The sequence below is a fragment of the Ornithodoros turicata genome, chromosome 2 (genome assembly GCF_037126465.1).
Source record: "Ornithodoros turicata isolate Travis chromosome 2, ASM3712646v1, whole genome shotgun sequence".
NCBI classification, from domain to species: Eukaryota; Metazoa; Arthropoda; class Arachnida; order Ixodida; family Argasidae; genus Ornithodoros; species Ornithodoros turicata.
The window spans coordinates 146,186,968-146,210,824 of NC_088202.1; the positions used below are offsets into that span (position 1 = coordinate 146,186,968).

Genomic DNA, 23,857 nt, shown 5'->3' on the forward strand with positions numbered 1-23,857 from the left:
GCACCATCCTCCGCTGTGGTATGCGCAGGAGCGCCCGGCTCTTCCTGTACAAGTGCTACATGCGGCTAATTCTTGAGTTTGGAAATGTTTTTTCTCGCACCTCTCTGGCTATCGTGAGCCTGAACAGGCCTCAGCCATAGCCTGGGCAGGCTATTCGCCGTAGAAAGAAGAGCCCTCCGCCTTTGCATACGTCTCCCCAAGTATACGGCCAACCAGGCGCTTTGTGCAGAAGCCCGTATTCCCCCTCTGAAGGTTAGTTCCGCCTACTCACAATGAACACTTTCTTTTTGCTCTGCCAGAGCCCTTTACCAACCAGAGGGAACCAGTCTCTCAGGCATCGGACGCAGTGGATCGCCCGGCGATGGCGAAAATCCGACACCCCGCAGGTCGTCTTTGTCGAATCCCTTCTGTCCTCGCTGAATGCCCCTCTGACTGCTCTTCCTGTGTCCACCACTCCGGTCTCGACCACGGCCATGCGAGTTGCCGACGCCTTCCAGCACGGCTTTGCCTACGCTCCGTCTCCCAGGCTTGAAGGTCACCTCTCGGCGCACGCCAACAAGTTCCCGTCTCGCTTTGTCGTCGTGGCCGATGCCTCTGTGTCGGTTCAGCTGGAGGGTGCCGGCGCCGTCTTCCCCCAGCTGGACTGTCACTGGCCCATCCGCTTCTCAGACTACACTCCAGTGTTCGAGAGCGAACTCTTCGCCATACTGGCCCTCAGAATGGTGTCCCGTGCATACCCTGCTCTTGTTCGACTCCCTATGGGTCATCACCGCCCTAGCCAGCCCCTCCTGCGAGTGGCTTCAGCTCCTGCAGGCCCTGAGTCCAAGCTACATCACGGATGAAGCTCTGACGTGGACCCCGGGTCACTGTGGCCTCTCTCCCAACTTGTTGGCGGACAGTCTGGCTATAATCTCATTCTCTGGCCCCTTCATTGATGTTCTTTCGCCCCTGCCCTCTATATCACGCGGGCGAGGTATAGAAGGCTACAGGGGCTGACTGCTCTCCGCTTGCTGCCAGCCCAGTATGCGAACATTTCCCACGCTTGGCAGACTGACCGCTGCATCTCCCGTCACGTTGAAGTCTTTCTGACTCGTCTGCGCTGCCTAGCCCTTCCCCTGAACTTTTATTTACACCATGCGGGTGTCAGCCGCTCTCCTGCGTGCGTCCACTGCGGTCAAGAGGAAACTGAGGAGCACTTTCTCCTGCACTGCCCCCTCTATGATCGCTCCCGTCTTAGCTACCTTGCCCAGCCGCTGGCGAGACAAGGCGTTCTCTTTTCCCTGGGCGTCATCCTATCGTTTGGAGCCTCCCATATTGAGAAATGGCGGTTTGAAATAGGATTGAGTGCCGCCGCCTTTCTTATCATCTGCGGCAGCTTCTGGATCACCACGCACCTTCGGCCTCCTTCCTTCCTGCTACTATGGCTGGAATCATACTATTCTACCATCCTCCTTGGCCCGCGTGTGAAGCCGTGGGTCTTATGAACCCCCAGTGATTACCCTGCACGGAACCATGGCCAATCGCCCTGTGAGGCTTGGGGCCACTGTGGTTAGTGGTGGAAGAAGAAGAAGGTGGTGGTGGTGGTGGTGGTGGTTGGGTCAAACATGACTTTTATACGGGTCGCAACTCATTCCTCTCAGCTCCGAGCTGCAGGAAAGCGCTACACAGACACATTGCTTTAACCATCGATGCGTATTGCTGAATATTGTGAATTCGTCCTTGGAGCACGCATGGATCCCCCAGGACTGGAGGCGGTCTCGAATTGTCGTCGTTCAGAAGGTGCCCTCCAGAGGCCTCTCTCTCGACAATACTAGGTCAATCGCACTGACGTCAATCCTTTGTGAGACTGTCTAGCGTATCATTCACCGCCGGCTGTCGGCGTTTGTAGAGTCCTCTGTTGTTCTCAACAGAACACAAATTGGTTTTCGCTCGCACTGCTCTATTCGGTTGGCCCACACCAGCCTCGAGTGCCAGATCCGCCTCACCCGCGAGAGGGAATTTCTCTCTGCGCTGGTGGCTCTATAGATGTTGCTAAAGCCTATGACAGCGTAGAGCATTCTATGCTCCTGCAGGAGGTAGTGAATGCTAACATTCCCCCTTACCTGACTGCTTGGGTCGTGGCCTTCCTCTGTGATCGCTCATCCTTCTGCTCTGCTGGTCACATTCTCCACCCAGACTCTCATCGCCAAGTCATAGTACAGGTAGCAGGGATGGGCATAAATACACTTCTTGTGTATTTAAATATAAATACAAAATACTACACGCTTTCATGCTTTAAATACAAAATATAAATACATTAAGACAGTATTTAAATACTGTAAGTACTTCCGTAAATATTTTGAGCAGTCCAGGCACACTATTGTTTTAAATTATTGTGTAAATAGAGCCACCTGTGGATGCACATCAGCTGCACATTGTGCCCGCATATTTGTTCATTTTTCCGTGGTGAAGTGTAATGATTTCAGCATCGTGCGTGGGTCGACTTTCCATTGAACGGAAACATCTTCTTGAGCATGAAAGAACTGATGTTACGATGCTCAGTTGGTAGAGCCCTGGACAGGTAATCCAGAGGATGTGGGTTCATCGACTTTCTATCTTCACCAACGATTGTGAAAAACTCCCCGTCAAAAATTGTCTCGCCATTGCCCGGAGTTCCCAATGAATGACTGAGTAGAATTGCCGCTAACGGTTGCATTTTAAGGGTTCCCTTTAGGCACCAGGCTTTGTCAAGTATCACAAGAGGGTTATGAATCACATTTTTTCCAAATTGGTGTTCTCATTTCTCTCCTCGCTTCTAAGACTGAAGCAACGGGGGCAACAATGCCCTCATTCGCGCATCGTACTGTTTTCTAGAAAGACTTGAAATCCCCGAACACGTGGGGATTAGTGACCTGTAGCCTCTTACAAGATATCCTTCATCACGGGAGGTTATTAATGTGGAGAAGCCCACAAATATGGGAAGATGGGCCATATGTAATTAAGTCTATTTTAAATAAAAATATCCCTAAAATGGTATTTAAATATAAATATAAATACATTTTTCTTGCCTCTATTTAAATACGTGTATTTATATTTTGCCATTTATATTTAGGCAACCTGATAGCCCTATGGCCGACCTCCCCTGTGGCTAATGGCTATTCTCCTTGGGACGAAGAAGAAGAAGAAGTTAGGGCTCGCAGTTTTTGGCCTCACAGACGTGGGCAACGTCACGACTGACGTTCTGGGGCAATGTGCGTCCTGGGCCGACTTCTAAGAGAACTGTGCGACATATGTCTGAAAGCGTCTGAGGATACTGTGACAAGAAGGTGAGAACTCGTTCTAATGCAGAAGTGACACAAATGGTGGTTGAATTCTTTATGCTCACGTCGCATAAAGGACCAAGCCTTGCTCCACCAGGTAGAAGGGGGGGGGGTATGTTTAGAGAGAGATTATCAGAGATTATCATTGAGCGCTGAATCGGAATAGTGCCGTATGCCTCGACTGGATGTCCTAGACCAAAAAAGTAGAAAAAGTGTACCGGTTTGTCCAGAATCACAACAACGAGGACGTCGCAAAACGTAATATACTGAATATAATTAAGCCTAGTTAGTTTTGTTGCTTCCCCTACGTTTCTTTTCTGTTCCTTACTTAATTTCGAGTTCAGCGTTGACGACTCCTGCACCTGTTGTTCGCGGACTTCACGAAGGAAGTCTTCGATTTGCATCTATAGGCAATGACGATAAACTTCCCGATGCCAGTACGGGACGTGTTATGGATCGTGTCTTCGTCTGGGGTAAAGCCTTCTTGTGGTTGTCAGGGCACCAGTTTCTCCAGTCTCCACAGGCTTCTATACTGTACATTGTTAGGAAATGCCCGTGATGAGCTCGTAAATGCTGTCGCATTTCAGTGACAATCCACACAGTTACCTTGATATTTTTATTAGAGAGCAGTACAGGAGCGCTGTCACGCTGGATGATTTTCAGGCAAATGGGTGCTTCAAGCTGATCCATGTCACTAAAAGGTTTTATCCGTGTCTTTAGGTGAACATTGTGCTACAGGGGCCTGCTCTTATTACTGCATTCTCTAATTTTATTGCACTCAATCACAAATTTCTCCAGGTGATAAGAGTGTCATCGCTGTTATTTCCCTTTTGGACATAATGGTATGTCAACATTCAGCTTCACACAAAGATCAACACACCCACCGTAAACTAGGTTTGGCGCGACCGAACAGAGATTTGCACAAAACCGGTTGCGACATGCTTCGCGTTTTTGCTGACGTCCAGTGAGAACCATTCGCGCCCAATGATGTCCGTTGCCCTGGTACGACGTGTCCTGCGGCGTGGACTTTATGCGTCCGAGGTGTTCCTGCAATGAAAGCATAAGCTGCATTGAAGGACAGCATGTGTCTGTAGTAACATATATTTTGTTCTAGAAGATAAAAATAACAGAGACGGTTAAGAGCATCAACTGTTTACTATATACATTGAAAACAAGACTTTCGTGCACTTCTTCAGTGATAACCTTTTCAGTGACTTCCATCTTTCATTGTTAATTTCTTAGGCAACTTGTATGTGATTGTCCCTTCTATGTTGTCCCAGCCTCAGAACATCAGTTCTCTCTTGTTCATCACATGAATAGGCACAGCAGCCATGGTTGGCACAAAGAGCTTTAGAATGCGTACGAGGAATTAGGGCTCAAGGGCGAAGGATTGAGGACAAGCAGCACCTTGATGGTGCTGCGTACTTCTCACCCTTTTTCTTGTACCATGTGACTTGTTCTTTGATATATGCTTCACCACTTGTAACAGGTCCTCAAACTTGAACAAGTGCAGCCTACTGCACGAAAGTCTTGTTTTTAATGTGTACATAGTGAACAGTTGATGCTCTTAACCGTCTTCGTTATTTTTATCTTCTGGAACAAATTATGTGTGTATTATTATATGTTAAAAACAGCGCTATTAATACGGCTTATTTTCTCGGTATCGGAGTGACTATTCTTACAATTTCAGGCATATCGGGGGAATAGAGCTTCCGTTAACTGACGGTTACGGATGGCGTAACGGGACGATCGTATTGTAAAGAAGAGAACGGCGATGTACACGAACGCACGTTTTTGGCAGCGTCCCCAAGAAGTACGCGGGTCAAAAACGAGCTGGCAAATAAACTGAGAATGGCTATCGGGGTACCCAACAGGGCTTTATTCGGTTACGCCTAAGATTTAGGAATGCATATATATATGGCATGTGCTCTTCTCCAAAATATGCCGAAAAACACCCAGTGATACAACGTTACGGGCAGTGAATCAAGCCAGCTAGCCTCCAACATATCGACATAATTAGTGCGGCGCAGCATTATCTCACGTATCCTTGCGCCAGAAAATAATTCCAAATCAAACTGAAAAATAAAAAATAAATAAATAAGTAAATAAAAAAAAACCACAGACCGTATTTTCGCACATTGGGGGTATTCCCGAGAAAATGCGGAGAAAATCAGCGAACTGTATTCCGGATAAATTAATAAAATAAAACAAATCAAGCAGCCCCCCACCCCTTTACAGTACGACACCACGCCCTGAGATAACAATCATGGATATATCGCTGAAGGAGGCCTCTCTTTCCTTTTGACCCAATGCAAAGAAAAGGTGACCCTCACTGACATCGACGAGTATACTGCAGACAGTAAAAACCTCGACCCATTTTCAGAGCAGTCGCACGACCAGCGTATGACAAAGCAGGATTTTTTAATACACTAAACGAAATATGAGCGCCGCTACAATTCCCTTGGGACCACAGCTCTACTTCCAACCTGTAAAAGATTTGGAACTCTGGAAGTGACAACCCGAGCTGGCAACACTGAGGAAGCACCTATATAATATCTCTTTCGCCTAGTTTCTCTCTCTCTCTCTCTTTCTTTTTATTATTACTATGAAGGAGACTGTATTTATTTGCACCTTTTCTTCTTTTGATCCTGTTCTTTGTCCCCGTTTTCGGAAGCAGCAAGCTATTTGTGGTGGATAATATATTTCCACCTTCCACTGTATAATTGGAATAATATTTCACAATCTCTTTTCCTTCTCTTTCATGTCATTAAACATATGCCCCACCCCACTCTCATGAACCAGTGAACTTTGTCCAGCCCGTGACCGACTCCGCCAACGAAGCGCGAACTGCAACGGTGGCACAAAAACATTAACCCAATATCATTAACCTTACATGAATCCATTCATCTAATAGCAGATACTTTCCAAGTGGGTCAATGGCATCGACAGGCTCGATATGTCTCAATGTTGCAGGCAGCTTGTAACGAAACGCGTTCAAGTCCCGTACCGGAATGTCCTGTGCCGAAACGCCCGCATACCGCTACGATGACACAAAATCTAGATGAGCGGCTGATTTATCTCACCCTATTGGCTGCCTTTTATACCGATTCGGCTGTGCCGTCCTGTGTTTCCTATGTCTCAATTCTTGGCGTTTCCGCACAAAAATATTGATACACCGCCATGCTTAAAAGAAAAGTACGTAGGGCTTAATGTATAAGCACAAATCAAATACGTACAACGTGACATAGCTGAGGTAACGAAGATTCAGACCAAGTACCCATACAGGGCAAGCTTGTTGAAATTTTGGCTATATACATACCGGTTCTTCGTTCGTGGCTGTGGTGTCCTGCAGATAGAAGGCTTGTAGGACATTGCACGAAAGCAGAAGCAGGACCAAGCCAAAACATAGGACGATCTTCATGTTGTTCGGGTCGTGAATGCTTGGTCGGAGAATGCTCGCTTCTTATAAAGCGACTCTCGGCGGACAGACACACTGAAGAATGCTATTGACGTCAGTGCGGTAAAAACTTCCATATAAGTGCATGACCGAAAGTATACTGAACATTGCAAGAAACGGGAGGAATAATGTAAGCACACGCTGCGCTGACGTTTCCTATACGTCACGTCTGTCCAGCTAGACGGTCTAAAGTGTATGTAACGTGTAAAGCGTATGTATAAGAACGTGATGATTCGCATATACAGAAGTGCTTCTGAAACTTTGCTAGTTTACATAGACACACACAAACAAAAGCGGTCTGTCTCTCTTGTGGTGTAACATGCAGTAATCCGATGGCAATCGTTGAACTGCCGATAAAGTGCGGGGATCGTTTTAACGCGATGGAAAGTAATGAATCGTTCAGAGGCAAACAGGCAGACAAACACAACAGAAGCCTCAAATTGCCTTTATCTGCCACATTCCGGTAGTTTCAAATTGCGTGTAACGGAAATGAGTCAAACATAGAAGCACCAGTGCTACGATGTAATGCTACAAAAGAGAAAGCGCAATGTGGGGGTTTGGCGTTAAGAAAAAATATTTTGGCCGCATCATCGATATGGTGAACTAGAATGAATGGTGTGCTGAACGGCGATTATATACGACAAGAAAGGCCATGTGGGCGCTACCAAGGGCTCACTGCCGCTCATCGCACCGTCATGGCCACATGACCCCATGTGCAAAAGGGCACCTGGTACCGCTAGGGAGTACCCGCGATGGGCGAAATTGAAGCAATCAACGTCTGATAAGGGGGGGATGTGGCCGTGCTGATATACGTCACACTTAGCAGATATGACTATGACAGTAGGACATTCGCGCTTTGAAATGTGGTGGTATAGAGGCATTAGAAACTTTTAGGAAACCGTCGATAAGGTTGTATACGTGGAACCGTATCAGTCGGAACCATTCAGTAGATAAGATTCCCCGTAACACTCACACACCACCGTGATTGGCTCCGATATACGCACGATAACCTAGGGATAACCTAGATAAGCTTTCGCATACAAGTCCAGAACGGGGCTTATACACTGCTTATACGACTATGTCACTGCTTCCCCCTTTTTCCAGGCTGTTCCCGATGCCACAGGTATTCCATTGCTGTGCATGAACGCCAGTACACAAAGCTGAGGGTGAAATTGTATTATTTTATTTGACAGTTAATATAATCCGAGTGAATCAGCTGGGCTAGAAACCATCCCAGCAATGGGCAACAACACGTGCCAACAGAAGTAAGTCTTCCTACTGACTGAACTGAGATTACGTGTTATAGTAGAGTTTCTCATAGAAGTTCTCAGTACGGGCTCCATTCTGAGCACAGGGGTGACATCCTATGCATTGTTCCGTAGACGAAAGCGCGTTGGGCGAACGCAATGCATCCTGGACAGGTTCTGGTCGCACGTCGCAACAAACGTCAAGGCGCACCACGTGACCTTAAAGTGGCGGTTCCCGTGATCGGCGACCAAACGGTTTGTAAGCAATGCGGGTGCTGTTCCTGCGCGACGTTCTGGATGCCTTTTGATCGCGGTAACTATTTTTATCCGATAATCTCTGTTTCTTAATACTGTTAATAATACTGTTTCTTCGATATTTTCAAGAACTGTCCCAGTAATTCTTGTGATTCTAAAAGTAATGTTTATTGGAGATTAGTAGTCGGTCATAAGTTCATTGTGTATTACTTAGCTATCACGTGACGGGAGTATACTCCCATCATGACTTTTTTAGCTGTTGCGGGGCGCAACCCGCCGCCGCCCGATTTAATTTTTTCTAATTGATGCTCTGTAATAATTAACGCGCTTTGAGTGCTTAGGCTCTATGTGAGGCATCACACAGGCAAACACTACCAGGTCGCACACAGAAACAGGGGGGTAAAATTTCACTTTACAGTTTATTTAACATCCGCTTCCCTTGCGGTACCATTCCAACTCCGCGAGGGATGATTTTGCTTTATTCTGGCACGGACTCACAGTAAAAGGGACCATCTATGAATGTGTACAGCTCCCGTCAACCTTAATAATAACACTAGAAAAACAAAATATGGCCTCGTTCTCGAGCGCGATTACGGCGACCCTGGAGGCCTTGAAGAAATATTAATCCACCTAAATTATTGCGACAATTTTACCCGATGATTTTATTCCCCCCTCATGCCCTCAGGGTGGCTTTTATCGTACTCAGAAATGAGAACGGAGATTTTTTTCCCCCCAGTGTCATTATTAAGGTTGACCGGAGCTGTACCAGCTTTAAAATGAACAACACGAGTACCTTTCCCGCGCATATTTCTCGTCTGACCGCATCCGTACCATCCACATTGATTACATATTCCTTTTAGTCACAGTGAATATTAAAGCAAACTCTCCTCGGTTGTCCTGCATTCCTGACTGGAATTCTTTGCCTTCAAGTTTGTTGCACATTTGCGGAAAGCCTTTTTGAAACGATTAGTATAACTGAATAAGCCCATTTTCAAGAAATCGGGAGAGAGAGAGACAACGATGTCATTTGGGATGATGGTTGGCTATAGCTGCGTGCTTTGCGGTCAAGCTCTGTTGTAAGAGCGATATAGTTTGAGGGTATATATCCCGAAATGCCGCCGTTAAGGATCCGCCCTTTAAAATCCCATACGTTCAAAATTCCAAACGACGCTGTAGCGTAACCCTGCACGCGCGCGCGCCCAGCTGCAGGAACCCTCCTATATATATATAGCCGCGTGAGGAACAGTAAAAAAAAAAGAAAGAAAGAAAAGACCACACCTAGCCTAACCAAATTCCGACTATATCTGCCGATCTGATGTGGCCGCCGTGCTAAGCCTAATGGTTGCCAAAAAAACTCGTTTTTATTCACGACAACGACTTCTTAAAGACGTCATCACGCAAAACTGAGCCATTTGTCAGTATTATTCAACGCTATCGTCGCACGATTTTTCACATTGAATCTTTAACGTAGAAATCGGTGATTTTGAACATCTGGGATTTTAAACTGTGCGATATCGTGGTATATACCCGATAGTTTTTTTCTTTCGTTAGTGCTTGTTTGTCTCGTTGTACACCAACCTCGTCTTCCCAGAGCGCGGTATAGCGCTGCCGTGTTTAAACCTCACACGTGTGGTTATATGGTCCGTGGAGTCAGACGGAGGTTCTTGGAACTGCATCAACGCCGGAGATAGAGATTGGTGGCATGTTATGGTTTCCTCCAATCTGCGTTTTTGTGCGATTCTTCGACTGCTACGAAGAGTGCGCAGCAAAAAAACGAAACCAGGGCCTCGTACGCGGCAGCACAACCCTCGTTCAGGACACCGCTCATCTCGCCGACAATTTCAGCGAGCGACCACAAATAAATCGATCAATCAATCCAGTCAATCAATCCAGGCCGATTAGTCAGCCAGTCAATCAATCAGTCAATCAGGGAGTCGATTTCTCAACGCTCTTTCACCCGGCCTCATTTCATCACACGCACAGCTTACGCTGAATTTCACATTACACCAGTCGTAACAGTCCTATAATTTTTTTCCCTTCACATCGGGAATGTTTTTTTCAAGATTTCGAAACTCGCGAACCAAAAAAAAAAAACTACATGCGGATGTAACCGAGCACAACATCTAGGGTGTCCCTCCGAAATCTTAATCTGTGTTCACCACCCTCGTGGATGGGAGTTGAGACAAAAACCTTGGAGCCATTAAAGCACAAAATGTTGTAGCAGTAACGAGACCAGCTCCGTCGATGGTCGTGCTTTAATAAACGCCGCATTGTTCGGAAATGGCGCCCATTTTTAGCGCGCCATTCACCAAAATAAGCATTTTTGCGGCGGATTCATCGGAGAGTTGGGTGGGCAAGAAAACGCCCTGCTAAAGTACGCAGAGTTCATGAGAGGCACGTTGCATCTCTCGTCCGGAGGTGGGTGTGTCTCTCCCTCAGATGTAGTAGGTGGTAGTCCGCACCATTGTACACAGAGTGCGACATAGAAAAGCTGATCTCTCGACAGGCCTTTCACGTCACCCAGATGTACCCTGGATTCTCTGGCAGCCTTCTGGTACGCCCTTAAGAGGGATAAAGTGCCGAGGGCGTCTGCCTGGTATTCCTGCGCGAAAGCAACGAGTGACCTCGCTTTCGGAACACTGTCTATGTGTTCTACATAGCACCGCTCCAGGATCTTGTACTCCGCAAGACTCTTCCGCGTAAACCACGGTGATAAGGCCCCGGTGCCATCCCTGAGACGGCCCCCTTGATCATAGCCGTGCATTATCTCGTGCGTCGTTATGAATCCCAGCATGCCATAGTTGATCTCAGGGGGGCCACCTGCGCTAAAGAGCGGTTTCATGAGGAAAGGGACACCCACTGAGATGAAGTTCGAGCTAATCATGTTGAAGCCATTGGCTTCGTTCGCGTTCAGAGGGACCGCCAGGTCGTAGAAATAATCGGAGAAACCATCCGCTGCACCTTTCCAGTCCTTCTTTGTTTGAAATGCGTTCAGCTTTAGATAATCCAGGACAAAAGGGCCGTTTAAGTCGGGGAAGTCCTTGTAGAACGCATCGACTTTTTGGGACGTATTCAGTTTAGGCGGGTATCCCAGGCGGACCTTCATCTTTGATATCTTCTGCAAGGCTCCGGAGCGTGTTTCCTCATCGAGCCACGAGCAGGTCTTAAAGGATTCTTTAATTTCGTTCACGATTCTTTCGGCCACTTCTCTGGCAGCGCTAACTGTTTCTTCGTCAACTATCGGAAAGACCGTTGTAGAACCCGCTGGGACTGACATGGCCCCGAGGACGGTGTTAATGCACCAGAAGGTCTTGTACACCGCCACTTCATAGAGGTAGAGGATGCATCTCCAGGCGAATAACCATCTCAGTTCCTCATCCGAAATGAGCCTTTGTTTTCCGAAGACGCGATGAAAAAATCCAAAGTCGGCCTCGGTCACGCTTATCTTCATGTTTTGAAGGGGGCGAGACGATTCGTAGCGCTCGAGAGCTTTAGTCCATGCCTTTGAGAGAGTGTCGTCCCCGTTTTCCAAACCTAATTTCCCCAACTCCAATACCTTGATAGCGTTGCTGCCATTTGACACTAGGCTGCCAGTTCTTGACATGTTGCTGACTTCACTTCTCTTGTGCTCCGCCTCAGTGATGCGTTGGACAAGGTCATCGCTGACGGGCGTCAAGAATAATTCCGACATGATTTCGCCTATACTCGAACCTTCCAACAACAGTGAGACCTTCGTGATCTGCCGCAGCGTAAAATTTGGAGAACCGAAATCTTCTTGTTCCAACTTGAAAACTAACGGAATGTTAGTTTCGAATATGAATTTAACCATGACGTCCAACGGGTCAAAGGACATGTTTCCTTTTGGATCCATCTGATGTTGGGCTAAGAAGTCTGAGGCGGCTTTCGCAGACTCATTTTTGTCAACTTGGGTGCAATGTCTGAACAGCGCTGCGGACTGCTGAAAAGGAGTTCTCCCACGTGCGGGAATGTGTTCTTTCTCCAAATTTTTCTGTATAGCTTCAGTCAAATTTCGTGTAGCAACATTCTGATACCTCTTATCTACGTACACGCCGCTCTTTCTCAGCTGCTCACTCATGCCACAGGTAAACGCGTAGAAGTTGTCACACGGGTCCTTGTCCGTGTCTATGATAGCCTCAAAGTACTCGCGGACGTACCGGCAATGATCGCTGTCGCAGACGTCTTCGCTCAGCGGGCTGGTTCTTTCCGTGGGCGTCGCGTTGGTATCTTCATAATCTCCGTAGTTCGCTTCAGGAGGTCTCGGCTTCGGCGAGAGTTTTCGAATCTTTACGTTTCCGGGAGATAGCGGTGTGGGAGCTTTCTCCGTCGTACTTTGTTCTTTGTTAACCAGAACCCAGACAGCTGCTGAAGCGATGCCCAGGACCAAGACGGCGAAAACCATCAAAGCCACTATAGCGTAGGTTTTGTTGCTTGCTTGTCCGGCCGTCGTCCCCTGCTGGGAAGAGAGAATTTATAAACGACGTAAAAAACGCGAAATGACCGAGGCAGCAACGACACAGACACGTTATGTTTCAAACGCCCAGAAATTAGCGAATTCGAAGAACTAGGGGACAAGAGGCGCTGACACCAGGAATGGCCCCTATACTTGAAGCGCAAGGGAAACTGCGTGCTAGTGCGGTGTAGCATATCTGGCAACCATGTTAGATTCCTGGCGTCAGCATGTTTTTTCCCTGGATTGTTTTTGAAACAGAATTTGTTTCGCGGCAGTGTGGTGAGCCTTACACAAAATACAAGTACCACTCTCTGCAGTTCTTGTTCAGCACGCGCATTATAGCGCTTTCATAAAAATATAGGAACACCGGGCATGTGACCAAATAAACTATCCAGCATTGGCCATTCAGTTCCCCTAGCGTTCTGACGTACAGGCGTCGCCCACCTTAACAGTATCGCGGGAGCGCGTGGCCTGCTTGCATGCCAGCGCCGCCATGTGTCGATGGGGACCCAAGCAGCACAATGTACTGAAAGTCGAGTGCAATAGGGGTGGACGGTATGTGTCTTATCCATGTTCTTTAGTTTCACGGGTCTGTTCAAGGCCTTCCACATACCCGTCCACCCCTATTGCACTCGACTTTCAGTACATTGTGCTGCTTGGGGAGGAGACTCTGGGGCCCTGGTGCACAAGCGCCCACTCTCGGCGGCGGCATGGCAAGCACGCACGAATCACTTCAGGACACTTCAGCGATAAGAGAATCAGTATACGAGCAAAAATATCGGTGTTTCCTTTTGCGTATTTGCATCCACACAAACACGTGACCAAACAAAAATTCTGTGATAACACATACCATAGTGAAGAGAACGCTCAGAGCAAACATGCGTGAGCCTACAGTGTTTGCATATGCCTCCAACTTATTTCAGAATATTGTGCCCCTGAAGCTCGCCCTTCCGCATTTAGATAACGCGTGGTCGATAACGCACACGCGCGGTTATTGTGCCTCTTTTCCGAGGGCGTAAGGTGATACTATACAGCAGGTGATCCATTCGTACCATGCCGATTACTCTGAGCTCAACCGACCGAGAGGAGGCGCACGTGTACCATGGTCTTAGAGCCTCCACCCCAGCATCGGCGCAAGGCGTCGCTGGCATGCAAGCAGCTACGGTTAAGGGTGGCGACGCCTGTACGTCACGTACAGCTTGTGCCAAAAGTCCACGGACCACGCGAGCGGCGTTTTTCTCCGCGCCGCGCCAGCCTAGCGGCGGCCGGAAGTTGGCGGGAGCGGACAGGTCCATTCATTTTGAGAGAGAGAGAGAGAGATTATGCGTTTAATGGCACAAAGGCAACAAAGGCCAAAGAGCGCCAAAACTATGGTAAGTGTGTGGGAGATGATGATGGGAGAGATGATGTGGGAGATATGTGGGACGATAACAACAACAAATGTTAATAACAAGTGAGTGTGGTAGTTAATAGCTATCTGCAAGTGCGAGCGGTGAGAGATTTACATGATGATCTAGTTGAGTGACAAAGGCTAAAAGCGGAGGAATGCTGAACACCTACATATGTCTAAGTAACCCGCACGTGGTCAAAAATTGGATGACATTATCAAACGGTACAAGAGGAGTGTCACCCAGTAGAAGGGCTGCGTGGAGTGGGACATGGTATCTGTAGAATGCGGTGAAATACTGTTGGCGTTGGTGTTCGAAGTGAGGGCAGGATGTCAGTACGTCAAAGACAGTCAAGCTGTCACCGCAGTGCGCGCAAGCTGGCGGATTCTGACCTCTGAGTAGGTGGTGATGCGTGAGCCATGTGTGCCCCATCCTCAATCTCGGGTAAAGAACTTGGGAGGATCTGTTGACGTTTTCAGTCCGATGCGGAGGGAAAACGTGTGGCTGTGTAACGTGTAGCTTGTTATTTACTTTCATGTCCCACTCCTGCTGCCACTGTGCGTAGACAGCTCTCTTTAACACCGACAGGATGTCTTGGAAGGGTAGTCCTAGAGCTGCGCACGCACAGAGCTTAGAGAATCGAAGTAAATTACTGAATTTTGAAGCTCGTTTTGTTGAATGTGCCGCACAGCCAGGAGCATCGCGTAAAGCTCTGCGGTGAAAACTGTGGCGTTCGCGTTCAGGCGTGCAGTCATAATAGAATCACCTTCAAGGGCAACGGCCGCCACACCTTTGCTTACTTTGGTCCCATCAGTGTAGATAGCATGGTGGTTCCCGAAGTCATGGAGAATGACAGTGTGTGCAGTGGATTGTTTGTCAAACTGTGTCATTTTCAAGTTGGATTTTATTAGGTGTCTCTGCCAAAGGGGTAGCATCGAGGACTGCCTGCTGCAGGGGAACGCCAAAGGGACGGAATCCCACACGGGAACTAGCCGCCTGCACACGAAACGGAAACGAGGGTACAACAGAGGGCTTTGTAAGGAAGATTCACTCCAGAGCAGGGTTCACACTACAGTGTAGAACTGGGTCATCGCCCTGGCATCTGTACTTTAGCGCAGCCTTCACATGTTCAAATTGTCTCCGTCTCTCGAGCGACCATTCATTGCCCTCAACATACAAACTCTTCACAGGGGACATCCGGAAGGCACCGGTGGCGAGTCGTATGCCTTCGTGGTGGATGGGGTCCAACACCTTCAATGCCGAAGGCCGAGCCGAGCCATACACACCACTCCCCTTCTCAATTACCGATCGCACAACCGAGTCGTAGACCCTCAACAATGTGACTTTGTCGGCTCCCCACGACCGATGGGATAAAACTTTATGAGCACGCCCTCCGGCCACGCACTAGGCGGTGTGGGCATGAGAATGTGCCACCGGTTGGGTCAGAAGATGGTCTTCACGACACAGGCGTTAAAATTGCATACGGTTCACGCAATATACGAGGGTCATTCCCGTTTAATTTTCTTCATAATCAGTTCCTCTTTTAGCTGAAAGCATTCGATTTTCGTTTTTATTGGTTTTTGTTTTAAAAAGTCAGTGGTCCCGATACGGAGCTACATCCCTTTATTATAATGACGGTGACTGGGGAGTACCATCGCCCAGGCGGGATACTCGACCCGATATCGCTAGTGGTAATGGAACTATGAGTCGCCTCAAAGTGAGGACCCAAGTTCTACGGCGTCCAAAAAGGTCAGGGAAAAGATTCTGCACATACCTCTGAGGAATTCCACGGAGAACCGTTGGCATCCTGGACAACGATGGAAGCTTCCGAATCCGCCATCCCTTCTTGTTCTTCTTCTCGGCCTCGGGGAGTGACCGTTCCTCTTCTTCTGCCACAAATGAAATGGCCCTTAGCCACACTTATCCACCGTTATCCACTAAGGGCCATACCACCTTCTTCGTCTTCTTCTTCTACCAAGGAGATGATGGCGTGAGCCACTAAGGCAGAATCGGCCAGGACAAATGGCGTAATTAGGCTAGATGAGACGCAGGTAACTAATGACATATACAGTATATGCGCCAAACGAACGCAGATCTTCGTCTCCTCGTCACATTGCCCAGATCTTGCAAGTCTCCACCACTTCTTCTTCTTCTGCTTGAAATAGGTGGCGCGGGAATAGGTGAGTTCACTTATGGCGGGTTTGTCTGGCGATTTCATGTCAAGATGGCCTGGCGCACAGAAATTGCCCGCGCTGGATCACGTGACCGTTGCCGCGCGAGTGCTAGGAAATCGCGGTTTTAGCCACTTGGGTGACGCTAATAGTCATCGTGGTCTTCGAGTTTCGTCGTCTGCTAACCCACGTGAACTATGACGGTGACTATTATAGGTGATTCCTCGCGCCGTCGTCCTGGATGCGCTCCGTCCACCTCACGTTGAACGTCCAGAAATCTGCAGTCCTGCTGTTCCCCCATACTATCCGGACTGGCCTTGACCATCGTTCTGAATGTTGCCGGCCAGAGCATCCGCGAGACCAACCTGCTGCGCTACTTATGTGTCCGGTATGATGACATGCTTCACTGGTGCCATCATGTCAAAGTCATAAGCCAGAAGGCTTCGAACGCAATTGGCACCATCCTCCGCTGTGGTATGCGCAGGAGCGCCCGGCTCTCCCTGTACAAGTGCTACATGCGGCTAATTCTTGAGTTTGGAAATGTTTTTTCTCGCACCTCTCTGGCTATCGTGAGCCTGAACAGGCCTCAGCCATAGCCTGGGCAGGCTATTCGCCGTAGAAAGAAGAGCCCTCCGCCTTTGCATACGTCTCCCCAAGTATACGGCCAACCAGGCGCTTTGTGCAGAAGCCCGCATTCCCCCTCTGAAGGTTAGTTCCGCCTACTCACAGTGAACACTTTCTTTTCGCTCTGCCACAGCCCTTTACCAACCAGGGGGAACCAGTCTCTCAGGCATCGGACCCAGTGGATCGCCCGGCGATGGCGAAAATCCGACACCCCGCAGGTCGTCTTTGTCGGATCCCTTCTGTCCTCTCTGAATGCCCCTCTGACTGCTCTTCCTGTGTCCACCACTCCCTCTCGACCACGGCCATGCGAGTTGCCGACGCCTTCCAGCACGGCCTTGCCTACGCTCCGTCTCCCGGGCTTGAAGGTCACCTCTCGGCGCACGCCAACAAGTTCCCGTCTCGCTTTGTCGTCGCGGCCGATGCCTCTGTGTCGGTTCAGCTGGAGGGTGCCGGCGCCGTCTTCCCCCAGCTGGACTGTCACTGGCCCATCCGCTTCTCAGACTACAACTCCAGTGTTCGAGAGCGAACTCTTCGCCATACTGGCCCTCAGAATGGTGTCCCGTGCATACCCTGCTCTTGTTCGACTCCCTATGGGTCATCACCGCCCTAGCCAGCCCCTCCTGCGAGTGGCTTCAGCTGCTGCAGGCCCTGAGTCCAAGCTACATCACGGATGAAGCTCTGACGTGGACCCCGGGTCACTGAGGCTTCTCTCCCAACTTGTTGGCGGACAGTCTGGATAAAATCTCATTCATTGATGCTCTTTCGCCCCTGCCCTCTATATCACGCGGGCGAGGTATAGAAGGCTACAGGGGCTGACTGCTCTCCGCTTGCTGCCAGCCCAGTATGCGAACATTTCCCACGCTTGGCAGACTGACCGCTGCATCTCCCGTCACGTTGAAGTCTTTCTGACTCGTCTGCGCTGCCTAGCCCTTCCCCTGAACTTTTATTTACACCATGCGGGTGTCAGCCGCTCTCCTGCGTGCGTCCACTGCGGTCAAGAGGAAACTGAGGAGCACTTTCTCCTGCACTGCCCCCTCTATGATCGCTCCCGTCTTAGCTACCTTGCCCAGCCGCTGGCGAGACAAGGCGTTCTCTTTTCCCTGGGCGTCATCCTATCGTTTGGAGCCTCCCATATTGAGAAATGGCGGTTTGAAATAGGATTGAGTGCCGCCGCCTTTCTTATCATCTGCGGCAGCTTCTGGATCACCACGCACCTTCGGCCTCCTTCCTTCCTGCTACTATGGCTGGAATCATACTATTCTACCATCCTCCTTGGCCCGCGTGTGAAGCCGTGGGTCTTATGAACCCCCAGTGATTACCCTGCACGGAACCATGGCCAATCGCCCTGTGAGGCTTGGGGCCACTGTGGTTAGTGGTGGAAGAAGAAGAAGGTGGTGGTGGTGGTGGTGGTGGTTGGGTCAAACATGACTTTTATACGGGTCGCAACTCATTCCTCTCAGCTCCGAGCTGCAGGAAAGCGCTACACAGACACATTGCTTTAACCATCGATGCGTATTGCTGAATATTGTGAATTCGTCCTTGGAGCACGCATGGATCCCCCAGGACTGGAGGCGGTCTCGAATTGTCGTCGTTCAGAAGGTGCCCTCCAGAGGCCTCTCTCTCGACAATACTAGGTCAATCGCACTGACGTCAATCCTTTGTGAGACTGTCTAGCGTATCATTCACCGCCGGCTGTCGGCGTTTGTAGAGTCCTCTGTTGTTCTCAACAGAACACAAATTGGTTTTCGCTCGCACTGCTCTATTCGGTTGGCCCACACCAGCCTCGGGTGCCAGATCCGCCTCACCCGCGAGAGGGAATTTCTCTCTGCGCTGGTGGCTCTATAGATGTTGCTAAAGCCTATGACAGCGTAGAGCATTCTATGCTCCTGCAGGAGGTAGTGAATGCTAACATTCCCCCTTACCTGACTGCTTGGGTCGTGGCCTTCCTCTGTGATCGCTCATCCTTCTGCTCTGCTGGTCACATTCTCCACCCAGACTCTCATCGCCAAGTCATAGTACAGGTAGCAGGGATGGGCATAAATACACTTCTTGTGTATTTAAATATAAATACAAAATACTACACGCTTTCATGCTTTAAATACAAAATATAAATACATTAAGACAGTATTTAAATACTGTAAGTACTTCCGTAAATATTTTGAGCAGTCCAGGCACACTATTGTTTTAAATTATTGTGTAAATAGAGCCACCTGTGGATGCACATCAGCTGCACATTGTGCCCGCATATTTGTTCATTTTTCCGTGGTGAAGTGTAATGATTTCAGCATCGTGCGTGGGTCGACTTTCCATTGAACGGAAACATCTTCTTGAGCATGAAAGAACTGATGTTACGATGCTCAGTTGGTAGAGCCCTGGACAGGTAATCCAGAGGATGTGGGTTCATCGACTTTCTATCTTCACCAACGATTGTGAAAAACTCCCCGTCAAAAATTGTCTCGCCATTGCCCGGAGTTCCCAATGAATGACTGAGTAGAATTGCCGCTAACGGTTGCATTTTAAGGGTTCCCTTTAGGCACCAGGCTTTGTCAAGTATCACAAGAGGGTTATGAATCACATTTTTTCCAAACTGGTGTTCTCATTTCTCTCCTCGCTTCTAAGACTGAAGCAACGGGGGCAACAACGCCCTCATTCGCGCATCGTACTGTTTTCTAGAAAGACTTGAAATCCCCGAACACGTGGGGATTAGTGACCTGTAGCCTCTGACAAGATATCCTTCATCACGGGAGGTTATTAATGTGGAGAAGCCCACAAATATGGGAAGATGGGCCATATGTAATTAAGTCTATTTTAAATAAAAATATCCCTAAAATGGTATTTAAATATAAATATAAATACATTTTTCTTGCCTCTATTTAAATACGTGTATTTATATTTTACCATTTATATTTAGGCAACCTGATAGCCCTATGGCCGACCTCCCCTGTGGCTAATGGCTATTCTCCTTGGGACGAAGAAGAAGAAGAAGTTAGGGCTCGCAGTTTTTGGCCTCACAGACGTGGGCAACGTCACGACTGACGTTCTGGGGCAATGTGCGTCCTGGGCCGACTTCTAAGAGAACTGTGCGACATATGTCTGAAAGCGTCTGAGGATACTGTGACAAGAAGGTGAGAACTCGTTCTAATGCAGAAGTGACACAAATGGTGGTTGAATTCTTTATGCTCACGTCGCATAAAGGACCAAGCCTTGCTCCACCAGGTAGAAGGGGGGGGGGGGTATGTTTAGAGAGAGATTATCAGAGATTATCATTGAGCGCTGAATCGGAATAGTGCCGTATGCCTCGACTGGATGTCCTAGACCAAAAAAGTAGAAAAAGTGTACCGGTTTGTCCAGAATCACAACAACGAGGACGTCGCAAAACGTACTATACTGAATATAATTAAGCCTAGTTAGTTTTGTTGCTTCCCCTACGTTTCTTTTCTGTTCCTTACTTAATTTCGAGTTCAGCGTTGACGACTCCTGCACCTGTTGTTCGCGGACTTCACGAAGGAAGTCTTCGATTTGCATCTATAGGCAATGACGATAAACTTCCCGATGCCAGTACGGGACGTGTTATGGATCGTGTCTTCGTCTGGGGTAAAGCCTTCTTGTGGTTGTCAGGGCACCAGTTTCTCCAGTCTCCACAGGCTTCTATACTGTACATTGTTAGGAAATGCCCGTGATGAGCTCGTAAATGCTGTCGCATTTCAGTGACAATCCACACAGTTACCTTGATATTTTTATTAGAGAGCAGTACAGGAGCGCTGTCACGCTGGATGATTTTCAGGCAAATGGGTGCTTCAAGCTGATCCATGTCACTAAAAGGTTTTATCCGTGTCTTTAGGTGAACATTGTGCTACAGGGGCCTGCTCTTATTACTGCATTCTCTAATTTTATTGCACTCAATCACAAATTTCTCCAGGTGATAAGAGTGTCATCGCTGTTATTTCCCTTTTGGACATAATGGTATGTCAACATTCAGCTTCACACAAAGATCAACACACCCACCGTAAACTAGGTTTGGCGCGACCGAACAGAGATTTGCACAAAACCGGTTGCGACATGCTTCGCGTTTTTGCTGACGTCCAGTGAGAACCATTCGCGCCCAATGATGTCCGTTGCCCTGGTACGACGTGTCCTGCGGCGTGGACTTTATGCGTCCGAGGTGTTCCTGCAATGAAAGCATAAGCTGCATTGAAGGACAGCATGTGTCTGTAGTAACATATATTTTGTTCTAGAAGATAAAAATAACAAAGACGGTTAAGAGCATCAACTGTTTACTATATACATTGAAAACAAGACTTTCGTGCAGTAGGCTGCACTTCTTCAGTGATAACCTTTTCAGTGACTTCCATCTTTCATTGTTAATTTCTTAGGCAACTTGAGGCCTTGTATGTGATTGTCCCTTCTATGTTGTCCCAGCCTCAGAACATCAGTTCTCTCTTGTTCATCACATGAATAGGCACAGCAGCCATGGTTGGCACAAAGAGCTTTAGAATGCGTACGAGGAATTAGGGCTCAAGGGCGAAGGATTGAGGACACGCAGCACCTTGATGGTGCCTCACCCTTTTTCTTGTACCATGTGACTTGTTCTTTGATATATGCTTCACCACTTGTAACAGGTCCTCAAACTTGAAGAAGTGCAGCCTACTGCACGAAAGTCTTGTTTTTAATGTGTACATAGTGAACAGTTGATGCTCTTAACCGTCTTCGTTATTTTTATCTTCTCGAACAAATTATGTGTGTATTATTATACGTTAAAAACAGCGCTATTAATACGGCTTATTTTCTCGGTATCGGAGTGACTATTCTTACAATTTCAGGCATATCGGGGGAATAGAGCTTCCGTTAACTGACGGTTATGGATGGCGTAACGGGACGATCGTATTGTAAAGAAGAGAACGGCGATGTACACGAACGCACGTTTTTGGCAGCGTCCCCAAGAAGTACGCGGGTCAAAAACGAGCTGGCAAATAAACTGAGAATGGCTATCGGGGTACCCAACAGGGCTTTATTCGGTTACGCCTAAGATTTAGGAATGCATATATATGGCATGTGCTCTTCTCCAAAATATGCCGAAAAACACCCAGTGATACAACGTTACGGGCAGTGAATCAAGCCAGCTAGCCTCCAACATATCGACATAATTAGTGCGGCGCAGCATTATCTCAGGTATCCTCGCGCCAGAAAATAATGCCCAATCAAACTGAAAAATAAAAAAATAAATAAGTAAGTAAATAAAAACACCCACAGACCGTATTTTTGCACATTGGGGGGTATTCCCGAGAAAATGCGGAGAAAATCAGCCAACTGTATTCCGGATAAATTAATAAAATAAAACAAATCAAGCAGCCCCCCCCCCCCCTTTACAGTACGACACCACGCCCTGAGATAACAATCATGGATATATCGCTGAAGGAGGCCTCTCTTTCCTTTTGACCCAATGCAAAGAAAAGGTGACCCTCACTGACATCGACGAGTATACTGCAGACAGTAAAAACCTCGACCCATTTTCAGAGCAGTCGCACGACCAGCGTATGACAAAGCAGGATTTTTTAATACACTAAACGAAATATGAGCGCCGCTACAATTCCCTTGGGACCACAGCTCTACTTCCAACCTGTAAAAGATTTGGAACTCTGGAAGTGACAACCCGAGCTGGCAACACTGAGGAAGCACCTATATAATATCTCTTTCGCCTAGTTTCTCTCTCTCTCTCTCTTTCTTTTTATTATTACTATGAAGGAGACTGTATTTATTTGCACCTTTTCTTCTTTTGATCCTGTTCTTTGTCCCCGTTTTCGGAAGCAGCAAGCTATTTGTGGTGGATAATATATTTCCACCTTCCACTGTATAATTGGAATAATATTTCACAATCTCTTTTCCTTCTCTTTCATGTCATTAAACATATGCCCCACCCCACTCTCATGAACCAGTGAACTTTGTCCAGCCCGTGACCGACTCCGCCAACGAAGCGCGAACTGCAACGGTGGCACAAAAACATTAACCCAATATCATTAACCTTACATGAATCCATTCATCTAATAGCAGATACTTTCCAAGTGGGTCAATGGCATCGACAGGCTCGATATGTCTCAATGTTGCAGGCAGCTTGTAACGAAACGCGTTCAAGTCCCGTACCGGAATGTCCTGTGCCGAAACGCCCGCATACCGCTACGATGACACAAAATCTAGATGAGCGGCTGATTTATCTCACCCTATTGGCTGCCTTTTATACCGATTCGGCTGTGCCGTCCTGTGTTTCCTATGTCTCAATTCTTGGCGTTTCCGCACAAAAATATTGATACACCGCCATGCTTAAAAGAAAAGTACGTAGGGCTTAATGTATAAGCACAAATCAAATACGTACAACGTGACATAGCTGAGGTAACGAAGATTCAGACCAAGTACCCATACAGGGCAAGCTTGTTGAAATTTTGGCTATATACATACCGGTTCTTCGTTCGTGGCTGTGGTGTCCTGCAGATAGAAGGCTTGTAGGACATTGCACGAAAGCAGAAGCAGGACCAAGCCAAAACATAGGACGATCTTCATGTTGTTCGGGTCGTGAATGCTTGGTCGGAGAATGCTCGCTTCTTATAAAGCGACTCTCGGCGGACAGACACACTGAAGAATGCTATTGACGTCAGTGCGGTAAAAACTTCCATATAAGTGCATGACCGAAAGTATACTGAACATTGCAAGAAACGGGAGGAATAATGTAAGCACACGCTGCGCTGACGTTTCCTATACGTCACGTCTGTCCAGCTAGACGGTCTAAAGTGTATGTAACGTGTAAAGCGTATGTATAAGAACGTGATGATTCGCATATACAGAAGTGCTTCTGAAACTTTGCTAGTTTACATAGACACACACAAACAAAAGCGGTCTGTCTCTCTTGTGGTGTAACATGCAGTAATCCGATGGCAATCGTTGAACTGCCGATAA

At 47.9% G+C, this 23,857-nt stretch overlaps 1 protein-coding gene and 2 long non-coding RNA genes across 4 annotated transcripts; all 3 read right to left on the minus strand.

Moving 5' to 3' along the window:
- Positions 1-3,901: 3,901 nt before the first annotated feature.
- Positions 3,902-7,113, minus strand: LOC135384223 (uncharacterized). The gene is made up of 2 exons (XR_010420295.1): positions 6,619-7,113; positions 3,902-4,346 (listed from the first exon to the last, which is right to left on the minus strand). It is a non-coding gene; the product is annotated as an uncharacterized LOC135384223 (long non-coding RNA).
- A 3,358-nt stretch (positions 7,114-10,471) lies between these two features.
- LOC135384224 (uncharacterized) lies at positions 10,472-16,036 on the minus strand. 2 transcript variants are annotated; one of them, XM_064613435.1, is made up of 2 exons: positions 15,892-16,036; positions 10,472-12,729 (listed from the first exon to the last, which is right to left on the minus strand). In XM_064613435.1, exons 1-2 carry the CDS (start codon positions 15,955-15,957, stop codon positions 10,564-10,566), a joined length of 2,232 nt encoding a protein of 743 aa, XP_064469505.1. In that variant the 5' UTR covers positions 15,958-16,036; the 3' UTR covers positions 10,472-10,563. The 2 variants fall into 2 exon arrangements, with proteins under 2 accessions (XP_064469505.1, XP_064469504.1); XM_064613434.1 differs by having other exon boundaries at positions 10,472-12,732.
- A 4,599-nt stretch (positions 16,037-20,635) lies between these two features.
- LOC135384225 (uncharacterized) lies at positions 20,636-23,857 on the minus strand. The gene is made up of 2 exons (XR_010420296.1): positions 23,363-23,857; positions 20,636-21,080 (listed from the first exon to the last, which is right to left on the minus strand). It is a non-coding gene; the product is annotated as an uncharacterized LOC135384225 (long non-coding RNA).

Bases quoted from the DNA above. Each gene is read 5' to 3' on its own strand.
- LOC135384224 (XM_064613434.1), bottom strand. From the start codon at position 15,957: ATGGCGGATTCGGAAGCTTCCATCGTTGTCCAGGATGCCAACGGTTCT. The intron at 12,733-15,891 runs GTATGTGCAGAA...CTCTCTTCCCAG, and splicing joins CTCCGTGGAATTCCTCAGAG to CAGGGGACGACGGCCGGACA.